The sequence below is a fragment of the Branchiostoma belcheri genome, unplaced genomic scaffold (assembly GCF_001625305.1).
Source record: "Branchiostoma belcheri isolate BF01 breed outbred unplaced genomic scaffold, Haploidv18h27 scaffold34, whole genome shotgun sequence".
In the NCBI taxonomy this organism is placed as follows: domain Eukaryota; kingdom Metazoa; phylum Chordata; class Leptocardii; order Amphioxiformes; family Branchiostomatidae; genus Branchiostoma; species Branchiostoma belcheri.
In genome coordinates this window covers 2,508,602-2,523,067 of record NW_017803954.1, presented here as the reverse complement: position 1 = coordinate 2,523,067, position 14,466 = coordinate 2,508,602, and the positions used below count along the sequence as shown (strand labels likewise).

At 41.0% G+C, this 14,466-nt stretch overlaps 2 protein-coding genes across 3 annotated transcripts in view; both read right to left on the bottom strand.

Annotated features, from left to right (window-relative positions):
* Nucleotides 1-661: 661 nt before the first annotated feature.
* Nucleotides 662-4,212, bottom strand: LOC109475663. The gene is made up of 5 exons (XM_019776420.1): nt 4,020-4,212; nt 2,681-2,803; nt 2,386-2,494; nt 2,035-2,157; nt 662-1,367 (listed from the first exon to the last, which is right to left on the bottom strand). Exons 1-5 carry the CDS (start codon nt 4,109-4,111, stop codon nt 1,197-1,199), a joined length of 618 nt encoding a protein of 205 aa, XP_019631979.1. The 5' UTR covers nt 4,112-4,212; the 3' UTR covers nt 662-1,196.
* A 419-nt stretch (nt 4,213-4,631) lies between these two features.
* The window catches only part of LOC109475633 (ankyrin repeat and BTB/POZ domain-containing protein 2-like), a 45,217-nt gene continuing 35,382 nt past the window's right edge, over nt 4,632-14,466 (bottom strand). For both annotated transcript variants that reach the window (XM_019776370.1, XM_019776371.1), the window contains exons 4-18: nt 11,619-11,786; nt 11,233-11,422; nt 10,712-10,864; nt 10,241-10,406; nt 9,884-9,973; nt 9,401-9,502; nt 8,994-9,087; nt 8,505-8,643; nt 8,106-8,329; nt 7,737-7,915; nt 7,278-7,383; nt 6,903-7,090; nt 6,715-6,783; nt 6,400-6,513; nt 4,632-6,280 (exon numbers count right to left, since the gene is read on the bottom strand). In XM_019776370.1, coding sequence (XP_019631929.1) covers nt 6,071-6,280; nt 6,400-6,513; nt 6,715-6,783; nt 6,903-7,090; nt 7,278-7,383; nt 7,737-7,915; nt 8,106-8,329; nt 8,505-8,643; nt 8,994-9,087; nt 9,401-9,502; nt 9,884-9,973; nt 10,241-10,406; nt 10,712-10,864; nt 11,233-11,422; nt 11,619-11,786 — 2,192 coding nt within the window. In that variant the 3' untranslated portion in view covers nt 4,632-6,070. The remainder of the gene's footprint in view (nt 6,281-6,399; nt 6,514-6,714; nt 6,784-6,902; nt 7,091-7,277; nt 7,384-7,736; nt 7,916-8,105; nt 8,330-8,504; nt 8,644-8,993; nt 9,088-9,400; nt 9,503-9,883; nt 9,974-10,240; nt 10,407-10,711; nt 10,865-11,232; nt 11,423-11,618; nt 11,787-14,466) is intronic.

The following is a 14,466-nucleotide window of genomic DNA, read 5'->3' as shown; positions in this document are numbered from 1 at the left end:
TACCAGTTGGAAACAACTTTCAAAATCCTGGTCTTTAGGTATTTGCCATGTGGTATATGCAGGATAAAACGTTTCTCTGTGAGTACTTTTACAAACGTGACGAATAAAGTATCTAGTCATTATTATATTTATGAAACGTCCAAAGGTTTTTTATGACGATGCCTTATTCCTGATACCACACCTCTCACGCATCATTAATAAATATTTCACCGCCCTTCTCATATTATCGGCACCTTCTATATTGCATGGACTTGCAACGGTAGCAGACCTTCGCAAAACGTGGTCGACTATCAAAAATGATCATGATCGTATTATTCTATATGTCAACAATCTGCCTGTCTTGGAGTATATTACGTTACTCCCTTTTTTATTACATGTCCACATAGCTTTGTTGTAGAACTGTAAACAGACAAAATGAAGATAACCTCGTCGTCTTAGTTTGTCATCTGCAATGTAGTAGCATAGGCCCGCCCTAGCCGGCTCAAAGCTGATATATACCACACAGCACAGTTTACACCTGTCTGCCTCTCATTTAGGACTTAATATCCAGTCTTCGAGAATTTTGCTCTTACTTCACCAGCATCATAGACCCTGGGGGTGGCAAGTAAATGCTGTATAATGCTGCCATGACCATAGATACACTGGTAAATGAGCCATTTTGTGCACAACTTCTTTTATTCAAAGGAATACATAAGTTAGACCAGACCAGACAGACAAGCTAGTATAAACAGCCTTGAACTGAAAACTGGTCATAGATATTTTCAAACTTCAAATCTTAATATGAGAAAAGTAAATGCAGAGTAAAGTAAAGCACTTGTGCAGGTACTTAAAAATAAATGTATATCAAATCAATTTAAAATCAATTTGAGTATCATTCATACAACAATGAACATTAGCCTTAACAGTTAAAGCCTTTTCCAGTACAAAACTTTAAGTTAACTTTTGACCAGCATTATTTTGTATCAAGGAAAATCATGAAATACATGTATGTTCTTATCCACTTAGCAAACTCTGAATAAGATCAGTGTAATGAAACCTTCTATTCAAAAGGATTAAGCATTAAGGGGAATGCATCAAGCAAAACCCATCAATGCTACACAAGTGTTACAGCATTTACGTGAAGCAAAATTTGTTAGGTTGACACCATAATGTTGTGCTTGATGGAAGTTGTTACAAACATTTGTCAACCAAGTATCTCAGTATTTAGTACAGTTCCTAGAGGAGTACTGTGTACAGATACTGTCGTTGGTCACTTCTGTGAAGTTGGGCGTCTCGGTCAGCCCCGCCCCCTCCGCCAGGTTGCGCAGGTTGCAGTAGTTGGTGCTGTAGTCCAGGTAAGCGTACCAAGTCTCTGACGTAGAGTGAGCCTGGGAAAACACAACAGGTATTGTACCATTATGATGAAAAGGCTAAAACTTTATGTCCAGCACAAAGTAAATTGGGACAAACCATCCAACCTTGAACAGACAGGGGTAAGACAGGTTAGCTGACATGTATGAACCTCTGCTGCAATCACATGTTTCCGACGTCACGTCCTGGAAGTTGCAGTAGATGGGTCAATTCCGTGAACAAGGCTGACGAAGTAAGCCCCAATTTACGTGCAATACTGGTAAAGTTTATTTCTTATGGCTACCATTTTCTTAGATTGAAACATGCCATTTGTGCAAGAATGAGTAAGGTGCAGAATATGAATTCCTTCTGTAATACTAGTTCTTCGTAGTAGTAGCGTGCGTAGTACAATGATAAGTAGTGACCCTGCCTCTGAACTTTAGTTGGGAAATCAAATCCCAGCTGATGTCACTCACCCGATAGTCCTAAATAGGACATTATGTTGTGGTCCATGTTCACTGTGCTTATCAAAAAGAGCCAGGGGAATTTCCTGGTACAATGAACCTAAAAATACTGTACATATACATTGTATATGATCATCGTCTATCTTCTCTGTCACAACCAGTGGGACATTAGCTCTTCAGTGAGCTAAAACTGGATCAAGATGACTTTCTTCATCATGTTTAGTTTCCAGATTCTCCCCACCTTGACCCTGCAGACAGTGGGGGGTGCCTGGCCGGGGGTGAAGGTGAAGGTCAGGTCGTCCACATAGTTGTGTACAGGAGTGGTGTGGGTCGCCTTCAGCTCAGTGTCAGATGAACTGACAAACTGAAATATACACAATTTATTTTAAAACTTACAGATTTTCAGAAAATTCTTTCTTTCAAGCAACTGATACCTTGCAATTAAAAGGAGGGTCCATTAAAAAAAGGAATAATTTTGTTGAAATGTTATGTTACAAGTTCGATAAAATATGTCATATTACACTTACATATAAAAAAAAGTTCAAGATACTAAGTACATGTACTATAACTCGCCAGGAATGAAAAGAAGCACCTTGTACAGACACTTTTCTCCCCCGTTCTTGCAGTTGTCACTAGATGTCCATGTGTTGATCATCTTAACCAAACTGGCATTCACAGACGAGCAGTTCTGACTGAAACCCCTACAATAAAATAAAGAGATTTTAGTAAATTAGCATCAAGATTATGTATATAATAGCCTCTCTTTGCCAAATTTATCATCATTAGATGTGATATTGGTTGTAAAGGCCAAATAGGCTACTATATATAAGTTAGTATGTAACGTTATCTACTATATATGGATATATGAGTTATATAGTCGTCCTTACCAGTCGATGGTACATGAGGCGTGGATGGGGTATCCATTGGCCAGGTACACAGAAAACACCACAACAAACACCAACACTAACGAGGTCCCCATGGCAGTCATGCAGAACTTACACTGACAAAACCTGAAAAAGAAACGGCATCAAAAGAATAATCCAAACTAGCTATGAGGGTCTGCATGGGGGGGTCCTGGTAACGGTTAACGGTAAATTCAGCAGGGCCGATAACGCTTAACGGTAAATTCAGGACGGTCGGCAACGCTTAACGGTAAATTGACAGGCTTTTTTTCGAGCTGCACTGGATTTGGTATCTCGCCTTCTGAGAAAAGGTGATCACTGACAAAATTACGTATACCTTACATGTGATGTTCCCCACCTGCCCTGGCCCCCGAGTGCGTCCACAAATAAAGGGGAGTCCGAGTCGACGTCGGCCAGGGCTCTACCCAGCTTGACTTTTTTCCGTCCGCCCAGTTTTACCGATGGATTTTGAGAGGGGAGCGCCGAAGGCGCTAGTCTAGGGGGGTGGGGGTGTATGCTCCCCCAGGAAATTTAGAATTTTTAAGCCTTCAAAAACGCAATTTCCCGCATTTTGAGAGGCAAATCATGGTGTTGAGAGTGTTTGTCGGTACTTCTTATGTTTTCATATTTTTACTCAAGATTCTGTTAATCTTGTCTGTCAAGGTTGACGGATTCGTAAAAAAAATTCTGTAACTCTCCGCAAACTTCCAGTAATTGACGGAAAGCTGGTGCTGGCTAGAGCCGAAGGGAGCGAGCGCAGAAGGCGCGAGTCGAGCGCCAAAGGCGCGAGCAATGTAGGGGAGTCCGGGGGCATTCTCCCCCGGGAAATTTTGTATTTTTTAACGTTCAATGATGCATTTTCCTGCACTTTGAAAGGTAAAATTAGGCGTAACGAAGAATTATTCATTAACGTTTAACGCTGAATTTAGGATGACAAATAACGTTTTACGTTGAATTAAAACGACCAATAACGCTTCACGAGGAATATACCGATAACGCTTAACGTTGAATTAGAGCGGGTCGGCAACGATTAACGGTAAATTAAAATAGCCCATAACGGTTAACGAAAAAGGGCATGCAGGCCCTCAGCTATGGCTGGTAAGTTACAAAATGTAAGTTACACAACACATTCGGACACATGCTATACTATTTTCAGCTGTTCTATCCCGATCTAACGTTACATAGAAGAGAGATTGTAACGCTATAAATGTCTGTATTTGAACTTGAAGGAGGGGCGCATTCTTGGATGGCGCATAACGTTAAAATCCAACAGAATATAACGTTAGATATGCACATGCAGAACTCCACAGACAGACGACTTTACCTGTAGAAATTCCGACGCCGTCTGCCTCTCCCACCTGGACTTCCGACCTCCTCGCTCTCAGGTACGGCCTCGTACGACCTGGACCGCAGCATCGGTTCCCGATTGGTTAATTAATTTGTCCCGTGAGGATCACAAGACGATGTTTTCTACCCCATGAAGATGTGCAGACGCAACATGTGTCAAGGGTCACCTGGTTAAGGCAGTCACTTCCGCATCACGGGCGCACTCTAGCGATTGTTGCTTGTAATGCAGCAAAGTAAACTGATGATACCCTGTCTGATACTGGCGGAAGATGCTGTTTGATGCTTGCTTACGACGTGAGTAAGTCCTCTTTATACAGAGAAATTATTCTAGGAAAATTGTTAAAATGTGACCTCTGAAATTTCATGCCAGATGGATCAGCCTGGTGTGTCGGTTTTGTGGCTTTTTCTGCATTTCTAAATTCTACAACTTTTTCTATGTTGTACAAACATTGATGTGGGCCGCCCTTCATTGGGGCCTTCATTGGGCTCAAAAGTAAGGGAAGAATTCGGATCCTACTACATAGTATATTGTTAACAGCTAGTTTGAAGCTCAAATATAAAAGAATACAACATGCTATGACAATACCTGCTTTATTGAGGGTTTGTAATCAGATAGCAACTGTACATTCATAAATATAAAAGGGTATTGAGAATGAAAATACAAATTTACAAAAGTACAGTTTCACACTACAAATACTGCAATAATTGTTTCAGTGACTGTCCTTATATCCAAAATACGAAACCCTGACCACATGTATGGCACATTTAAGGCTGTATGGATTTATTTCTTTGGAGATACAAAATGAAGAGGACATCAGTCTTAGAGCTGCTTCTCAGAGCAAAATTATAAACAAATCCCCAGGAGACTTTGGATCTTTATGTACATGCAGACACAAGGAGAAGAAGAATATGCTCTTTCATTACTTTTTGGGCATTCTTTTTTTAAACATTACTTCCAAAATGTTTTTGTACCATTATGTATCTGGCCCAGACTAGACCTCATTTTGACTAACTAATGCTTAACTAAGAGAAAAGCTACAGGAGCTCTTGTTAGTTTAATGGCACACATATTGCACAAGGACTTAACACAAATGTTAGAATGTGTAATAATACTAATCTGCAAGTCCTTTCTTAATCATAAATCTTAATTAAATATCTTGGTAATACCATATTTTATTCTAACAGCTTAGATAGTGTACTGACTCTTGGAACAATATAGTAGTGAGATAATTGGGTCTTGCAAATGGAATAAATTTTAAAAATAGAAGGTACCAACAAATGTGAAAACACTACTAGTACTCATGATGAACATCTGACAAGTGAATTTTACAGTATACATGTAGGACTACCAGTCATTCTTGCTGAGTCTTAACCACTGCAACAGATTTACAAACAGGCATGACAACAAACATTGTTCAACCTTTTCTAATGATTGACACAAAGCTTAAACAATATACAACTCAGCATTCATACATACACAAGATGCAACAGAGTATTTAGTTACTATAGAACATAATAAATATTTACATAAGTGTTGGTCACATTCAATATAGCGTTACATCTTATGATAAAAAACTTAATGTTAATGTGTTCACAAAGTCTTGTTCAAGGAGTCCAGTCAAATCTTTTGGAGCGCAGTCATCACAGTACCTCTCTCACATTTCCTCTAAGTCACCAACTTGCCATATATCAAATTGTTCTTTCTTGAATACCACTTGTGAAACAACATAGAATTAAGTTAATGTACTTAAGAGTACATTACTAAGATGGCATTTGAACTGGTTTTGACCTTGTAGTGAGCTTTCTACTATAAGGTATTAGTCTAAAGATATAGTTACATTTTTCTTTTATCTATGTAAATTAATTTGATCTTTAATTGCCTGATTGGTTTCCTTAAAAATGGAATTGTGAAAATCAGGTCTTAAGTCCAAACCAGCTGGGAACCATTAACACAGTAACTTGTTAACTGTTTCGTTCAGAGCCATCTAGCCATATCAGCAGCTCCCCCTGTAGGTCAGTGCAGGTACTTCAGGAGCTGACACAGATGCCGTAGTTGTGTTTCATGCGAGACTGCATCCTGATGAGCAGCGCCCCCTGGAGCTCCTGCAGCACATCGCAGCGGTGGGAGCGCCCGTGGTGGAACACCAGCTTCTTCACGCTGTCCTCCTCCAGCAGCTCCGGGAGGTGGCGTAGGAAGTAACCGTAACAGTAGGACAGCAGCTCTTCTGCATGGTACATCTGCAGGGGAAATAAGGAATGGTCAGCTGTGAATGATTAAAAAAAGGGCAGCATTTTATCAATCCTGATGTTAACATGCAAGCTTAACATGGCTATAAGAGACGATGATGTGCACGTACCTTGGCATGTCTGTAGATGCTGACTGCATTGCTGAAGTCAATGTGCTGACTCAGCAGAATCTCACACAGCCGCTGAAGGCTGTCCAGCATGAAGAAATTTGACGCACCAAGAAGCTGAAAATATGCGAACAAAAAACTGAATAACAAACAGTAGCAAGTCTACTTCTAGGATAAGCAAGGAATTCTCCAACTCCATCGAAGTCCTCAGTTTGATAAAATTTCAGCTCAATGTAATTGTCTGTACTATTCCAGACCTTCAAATTTTTGGAATGGCGGTAAGACTGATTAAGTGAAAAAATGAAATCAGTTTCTTACCTCAAGAATATCAGAGTGAGAGTTCCCAAGTGTAGGATTTGTCCCAAGGTACAGATACTCCATAATAATCTGGAAAGAAAGGTGTAATTAAAATGTCACCATCGGAGTTGGATTTTAAAAGTGCATTGTATCATTCAACCACATTTCTATTCTGGGAAGACATGAATGAAAAACTTCAACTTGCTTACCTGGAAAATTTGATATCTGATGTCACTAATCTCAATACAAGGCTGCTTCCCTTCAGAGAACTTCCCAGAGAGCATGTTCTTGAAGCGAGTTGATGCGTTGGCGAGGATGATCTTGTGGGCGTAGAACGGCTTGCCTTCCACGATGAAGGTCACATCAGACATCTCTGGGTTGTTCACATACTGGGGATCTATTATATAACAAACATCCAACAAGGAACAATTAAAAAATGTTTCTTTGTTAAAAAATATAATGCAATAAAAAATTGTTAATTTTTCAGTGAAGACTATGAAGTTCAATAGATATAATTCTTATTAAAAATACATGGCCATTTTTAAAAATTGTTTAATGGCTACAGGTGCAAACTAGACACTGACCAATCCTACTGATCTGTGGTCTTCTCAACTCAGGGATGTCTGGGATGGGATCATTGCCGTAGCAATTTGCAAAGATGGTGGCAAGCTGCTGACTGATGACCTCGTTCTGTTTGAAGAGAAAGGAAAGTTGCAAATTAGCCATTTGCCCATGGAATTTTATTCATATCTATTCAATTGAATATGCTGAAAATAAACAAACAAATACATAATAATGTAATAGTAGACTGATTCATTCATTCATGCATTTTCATATACATGTTTGAAAGTCATGGCAGCTTTATGGCTCAACTATAGACTCTCCTTACTTCTTATTACTGTCTTATTACACTTTTAAAAGGTTCTACGTCAGACTGTCAGTGTGAACTTACTCTGACATATCTGTATCGCCGGTATAACTGCCATAGGTGCAACACACAAGAAATACATCATAAATGAACATGATTTTATCCAAAGTCTCACCTTGCTCTGCTTGAAGATCTCAAACATGAGTGGGAGGGCCTCCTGGCAGAAGTCCTGACTGTAGTCCCCCGGGCGCAGGGTGGGGAACTCGCGCAGCAGGTACTGTATGATGGCCTTCCTGTGGAGGTGCTGGGCTGTAGACAGGGTACACATCCACGTGTGCAGGGTCCACGGCACTCCTATAAGGCACAGAAGTTAATAGGTTAGGATTGTCAGATCCTACCTGTCTGATTCAACTCTATGATTCAACCTTTTAACCAGGGCTCTAGCCAAAACCAGTTTTTCTGTCATTGCAGGAACTTACTAAAAGTGCCTTGTTTGAAAGTGCAAATACACATCCATGTAAATATGTCATCCAAGACCACCTACCCAGCCCGCGGAGCTCCATGGTGATGTCCAGGTAGCCGTGTTCAGCACCATGGTACATGGCCTCCTGGAGGGCCTTGATGCGCAGCTTGCAGGTGCGCAGCTGAAACTCCGGGCTGGTGACGGGACTGCTGTTCCCGCAGCCTTCTGACAACATCTCCTCCAGGGACAGGACGTCTGACGGACGGGAGATGTGGGGTGCAGACACCAGCTTCCGCAGGACATTTCTGTACAGAAAAAGGACATACATGTACATGTACGGTGGGATTTGATCAGGCTCAGCTCTTGTAGGTTTCCACATATTATTTTTATTTCCTACAAATTGACTTCAGTTTTTATGTGCAAATGAACAAATAAACAAGAATAAATATATCACAGGTGGATGTGTTTGCCTTGGCTCACCTGTGTCCGTTTGCTGCAGCCTGAGCAAAGCAGTTCATGTTGCCCCTGGAGGAGACGGGAGTCATGCTGTTCTTGGGCATCGTCCCCAGGGTGGGGTCAGCACCCTTAGTCAGCAGCAGGCTGACCAGCTCAAAATGACCTGGAGTAAAAAACAGCACAGGGGAACTGTTAGTCTTAATGCTTTTCTTCTGTCCTGTGTAGTTTAGCTTTGTTTATTGATTTTCACTTATCTGTCAGATATCAAAGCTTCAAAAAGTCAAACATTCTTGCCATGTAATATTGGTCGTTCTTCAAAAAATGAACAAATGAACACCAGAAAATGAGAAAGTTTGGATTCTGAAGCACGATACTCATTCATGTTGATGGTTCAACAATTACAGTATGTTTTACTAGAGAGTTGGTGAGACCTGTGCATGTCTGCAGCCACCATGCATCAGATTCTGATACTGATGATTGCGAGACCTTCCAGAAGAACAAGAGTTACTGTACCTGCAGCTGCAGCCAGCTGTAGTGGTGTCTCTGTGTAGTTCTCCCCACACTGGTGAGCCGACCCCTCTACACTTGCACCTGCATCAAGTAACAGCTGCAACGAAAAGCAAGCATAGCATAAATTGAAATGCAACAGACCATAAATTATGATCCATATAACCTACATTCAATCCACTAGGTTACATACATCTGCCACTTTCACTAGTCTCTTTCAGCATGTTTGAAAGTGCAGCACCTCCCAGGTACGCAGAGTTTAGATAAGCATAAGTGCATTATACTGGGAGACATTGCATTGCATATCTCTTTAGACCCATTTTGTCATAGTGGCAGATATACAATGTATGTGACCTACTGGAATTATGCTAGTAGACATTACATTAATTGTAAAGAAATTGATCTCCACATACCTGTGCAATGGAGACATGAATGTGCACCACTGCAAAGCTCAGGGCTGTCCACCCTCTGATGTCATCCCGAACAGACGGGTACTTGTACGTGTTCATTGGTACCTGTGTGACACAAACATACATGTATGTAAGCCTCATGTAATTTCTGGCTTCAATGCTATTTCACTCTTAACCTCATTTTGTCATTTTACACAAAAAAAAGTTACACTTATAAACATTTCATACAAGATCAGTATTGTATACATTTGCCTTGTGAGATGTGGTAAAATGGACACAAGGAAAAACAAATAAACAAGAAAGCTTCCTTCTGTAAATACTGGTAGTTTCATCAGGTTGGAAAGTCAATTCAACATTATGATAGTTTTTTTGAACAAAGTATGAGTTCAGTTTGCCCTGATGAAGACAACAGAGAGGTTGCCAAAACGTCGGCACGGTAGAATAAATGAAACCTTTGTGAAACAAAGAAAATAGAAGGTCCCTTACTGCCACATCAGGATCAGCATGAGCATCCAGCAGCATCTGTACCATCGCCTCATCCCCAGACGCACAGGCGTACATCAGGGGCGTCATGCCCTGAAATCAGTGGAAATGTCATTAGCACAACTTTCTTCCCAAAAACCATTTGTGAACACGTCTAGAGATGCATTATAACTTGTCCACATTGCTTCTGGTTTTCAGAATTTGACATGTGTATGAGATGTAGTATTTCTTTTGTCAAAGGCATCCAATGCAATTCATTATCATCATCCATTTTTTGTTTTGTTTTGCCATCCTGAAAGTGCATGATGCTTAACGCAAGGTTCTACATGTATAATATGGTCTTATGTCCTATCAACTCACATGGTCATTTATGGTGTTGATTCCGCTCTCGCCCATGATAGCAATAGCCTGCTGGACCAGGTCAATCCGGCCGCAACTCAACATGCGGAAACCGAGGTCTCGCTGGAAACTGGTGGACGCTGCCGTGGCGTCAAGAGTACGGGACGAACAGACAGAGTCATCCATCCTGAGATGAAGGGAAAGCACAGATGGTTGAGTACAGAGTTAACATACATGTATTTGTGTATTTAGTCTAACATAATTCGAACATGTATCTTAGTCTAACATTATTCAAACATATATCTGCCACCCTGAAAAATTGTATTGAAACAGATCTCCAATGCAACATCCACCAGAAAATGCACTAGTGCATATCTAAACTGGGTGCTGCCCTAGAGATCTCTCAAACACACAAAGTGGCAGATACACATATGGCAGATCATGGGAAGAAGCTGAGAGACAGCCTGGTTACAAAGTTCGGAGTGTGGTTACCTCAGACTCCTGGGTTCACAGTCCACACCAGGCAGCAGCAGCCTGGCCGCCTGTCTGACATCATCAGAGTCCACCACCCAGCTCTGTCTGTGTTCAGTGTGCGCTGTGGCAACACGGATCCACTCCGTCAGCGGCGGCAGGATCACGTAAGGTCTGTAGAACAGACAAGGATGTTAGATGAACTGTGTGTGATATAAGCTTCTTTGTGCTAACCTGGGTGCCATCCTCTGTACTTTCCGCCGGCTATAATGTCACATGGCCAGCGACATTTGGAACCGGCACCCGGGGTATCTTTGTGCACATACGATGCCAGAATGAGGGTAGAACTGACATTATACTTAAAAACATGAATCTACAGATTGACATTATGTTCTTCTATCATCCACAACTAAGGTGATGCATGATTTTTTTCAAGTAGCTACTAGTGCAATGCCGGCATACACTGGGCCACCCCTACACAAGTGTGTTGGGTTATTTTATATGTACTTCACAAGAGGTTAAACAAACTAAGAATCCATTACCTCTCACAGCTGAGCTGCACCATGGGAGGCTCGATGTTAGGGTTGTCCATACACTCCAGCTGGGTGCACTTCATGAAGTAGAACAGGGTGTGAAGGGCGTCCGACCCCCAGGTCAAGGTCAGGGCGGGGCTGGGGGAGCGGGATCCACTCTTGTGGTGCTGGTGGTGCATGGCACGGGACACCAAGTCACCTGGCAACACAAAAATAACCACATATCAATTAATTGAACCAGCTTTCCACATGTGGCAGATGCCTTCTTCTTCCTTCAAACATCGAAACAGTGAATTCAGGTCTGGAACCATTACATAGTCATTAGCTTAGTCATTGGCAATGCTTCATACTGACTTCTCCTACCACAGATGAGCTTTCAAGATAAGACATCTCACCAAGTTCAGCAATGCTGCCCACACAGGTGGTTAGCAGACTCTGCTCCAGTGTCTTCATCAGCTCCAGGCTGCCCAGCTGCTCACGGTCCCGCCGATGGCCCTTCCGTCTGCTGTGGTCACTCCCTCTGTCAGACGGCGAGGAGCTGGCACTGGGGATAGCCAAGATACCTGCAGCAAGATACAAATACTGACTTAACCATTTCATATGACAGGAAAACGAAACTTGTAATCACAAAGTTAACATCTATTATTGTAGTGGTAAACAAGAGAGCAGCCTAAAGCAATTCACAGAGTTAGCGTAAGGAAAAGATTTCAAAATCCTTACGATGCTTACGATGGTAAATTCTACTGTAGCTCTGTCTTTTTTTCAATGGAACATTGCTTTCAACTTTTCTACACTTTTTTCCCCAAGTACATTGTGTACATGAACAGTTGCATTCTTGATCATGCACAACTGCCACCTGTTGGCTACCAATGGAACTGCACAAGACAAGTAAGTTTGGTTGAACAACTACTTTATCCATGTTCCAGGGCTCCAAGACAATCCACTAGATTGTAATATTAAATGCCCTGCCCCCAGGCATGTGTCTGCCATAACAGGTACATGTGCGCTTGAAGGGACTCCAAAAGACTCTAAGTGTGTTTTGAAGTTTAGGTCACTCTGGGCCAGTAACTGTTCAGCCCTTACAGAAAAAACTTCCCCCAAACAGCCTTTCAACTTGAAACAGTTGGATGGTAGGCATTTAAGGAAATATGTGAGAAAGTAATAGTACTGGGGCTTGCAGGGTCAGTGCTTTCTCCTACTGGTACCATAAAGACAGGACATACAGGTCATTCAAGATACATACATGTATGTAGGTTACACTTTTAAATCCCAAATTCCAACACCAGACGAATACTATCCTTTCACAGTTGTAATCAGTCTGCTGATAAGGATAAACATTCATAGGTTCAAAAGAAATGAAACTAACCACCTGGAACTGACTGCTACCTCTGTTTAGCAGACCTATACTCAGTGACTCAAGGTAACTGACCTTCAATGACACAATTGTCTAATCATGATAACTACAGCTACAAATCAAAGGTTAATCTGAATTTTCAAGAAGTCATTCTGTACTGTTACAATAGGTGTTTGTAGATGTAACATAACTGGCATCACAAAAGTATATATTGGTTCCTTACTGGCCATATGCACATCAAGCTTTAAGTAGTTTCGTGTTTCCTGACTTAGGCCTCCAAAAATGTTACGACTTTCTAAATGACATAAACATACTTGATGGCCAATGGTCCTGTAAGTTATGAGTCAACGTGTCATATCTACATATTAATCTAAAAATGCACTTAAATGATGAAGGATTCACAGCCTGCCAGGTTTGAATTTACATGTATGTAGGGATAAAAATCCCTTCATTATAACTTATAAGTAGTTGTGATGTTACAACAATCACTGTACAAATGTAGGTTGGTACAATTTCCACAGGGCACTATCTGCCCAATGATCTCTTACTCAAGAAGTCAGGAAAACCCTGGTAACACTTTACAGTTCAAGTGCTTGTGTATTACTTGTTATCAGACTTCTATACAAACCAGCCTAGTTCAAGTGCAGACACAGGAAGGCCACAGTCTGCATGCCTGCGACCTTATCATGTAAACAATCTACAGGCTAACAAATGGACCACCGGTGTAGCCGCTGAATGAAAGGTTTGTAAGCGTTTTTGTTGTGGATACTGAGCGGTAGAATAGTGCTGACATGCTAACACGAAAGAAGTATGTGCACAGGTAAACCAGCAACATGTCTCTGCTTTGTCTGGATGAAAAGTGGGACAAAACTTGTCAAAGACAAGGGTACATCAACAATGTATACATAATAATGTAAAGAGCAAGGATGGTGGTGTGGACATTGTTTTGCAACTTCCCACTTTGCCTTTTGAAAAAAAAAACTGTTTGATGTTCGCCGTGTGGTTTAGCATATACTCATTTCATTGATAAGAATAAGGATCAATCAATTCAAAATACAAGCACTCTAATTAGTGGGGATTTCTTTTCTTCCTACTTTGATGAGATAATTAGCACCTTTGAAAGAACAAAGGAATGAGCCGACATACAGAGTTTCATACTTAAGGGCACTGAGGTGATGGGAAAAATGCACCCAAAACAGCAGAGAATTCCAAATGATATGAATCTCATAATGCACAAACACAGGCCTGATATAGTGATAACCAGTTATTAGGATCTCCAAAAGTGTAAAGTTGTATCAATGAGACCTTGGTTGTACCGGATGTCTAAGTCAAATTATTTCAGATTGCCATTAATCAATGATCACGTGGAAAGTCATAACAGAATTGGGTCACTCATGGTGTGAATACTGTAGAATATAACAAAGCAAATGCAAAAACAAACCCACAACACGTAGGCCTGCCAGGGATTAGAACACAGAACCTTCAGAGTCAACAACAACAACCCACAAGACCTCCTTGCCACCTCTTGCTTCTAGTCTAAAGTAGTCTACAGTGATCTGTTTACAATGTGTAGCTCCAAACAACCTTTAATACCTGGTTTACCTTCCTCTACTAATCTCTGGCTGATGACTTGTAATTTTTCAACACTTTTGTGATTATGACTTGATGACAAACTAACACTATCAGAACCATATAAAAGAACGTCGAAAAACTACATCGTCGTTGAACGTCGTAACATCCTTTTTGGTCAGCAAAACCAAAAGTACTGCTTGGACATTACAGAGTATATTTCTATAAGGTTGATTAACAGAAAATGTGCTTGATACCTGCATGAAAAACACAATTGTTTTAGCTCAATTCTGTGACTTCACTCAGGTTGGTGACCTATT

Bases quoted from the DNA above. Each gene is read 5' to 3' on its own strand.
- LOC109475663 (XM_019776420.1), bottom strand. From the start codon at position 4,111: ATGCTGCGGTCCAGGTCGTACGAGGCCGTACCTGAGAGCGAGGAGGTC. The intron at 2,804-4,019 runs GTAAAGTCGTCT...TTTCTTTTTCAG, and splicing joins CGGCGTCGGAATTTCTACAG to GTTTTGTCAGTGTAAGTTCT. The intron at 2,158-2,385 runs GTGCTTCTTTTC...TGTATATTTCAG, and splicing joins GAGAAAAGTGTCTGTACAAG to TTTGTCAGTTCATCTGACAC.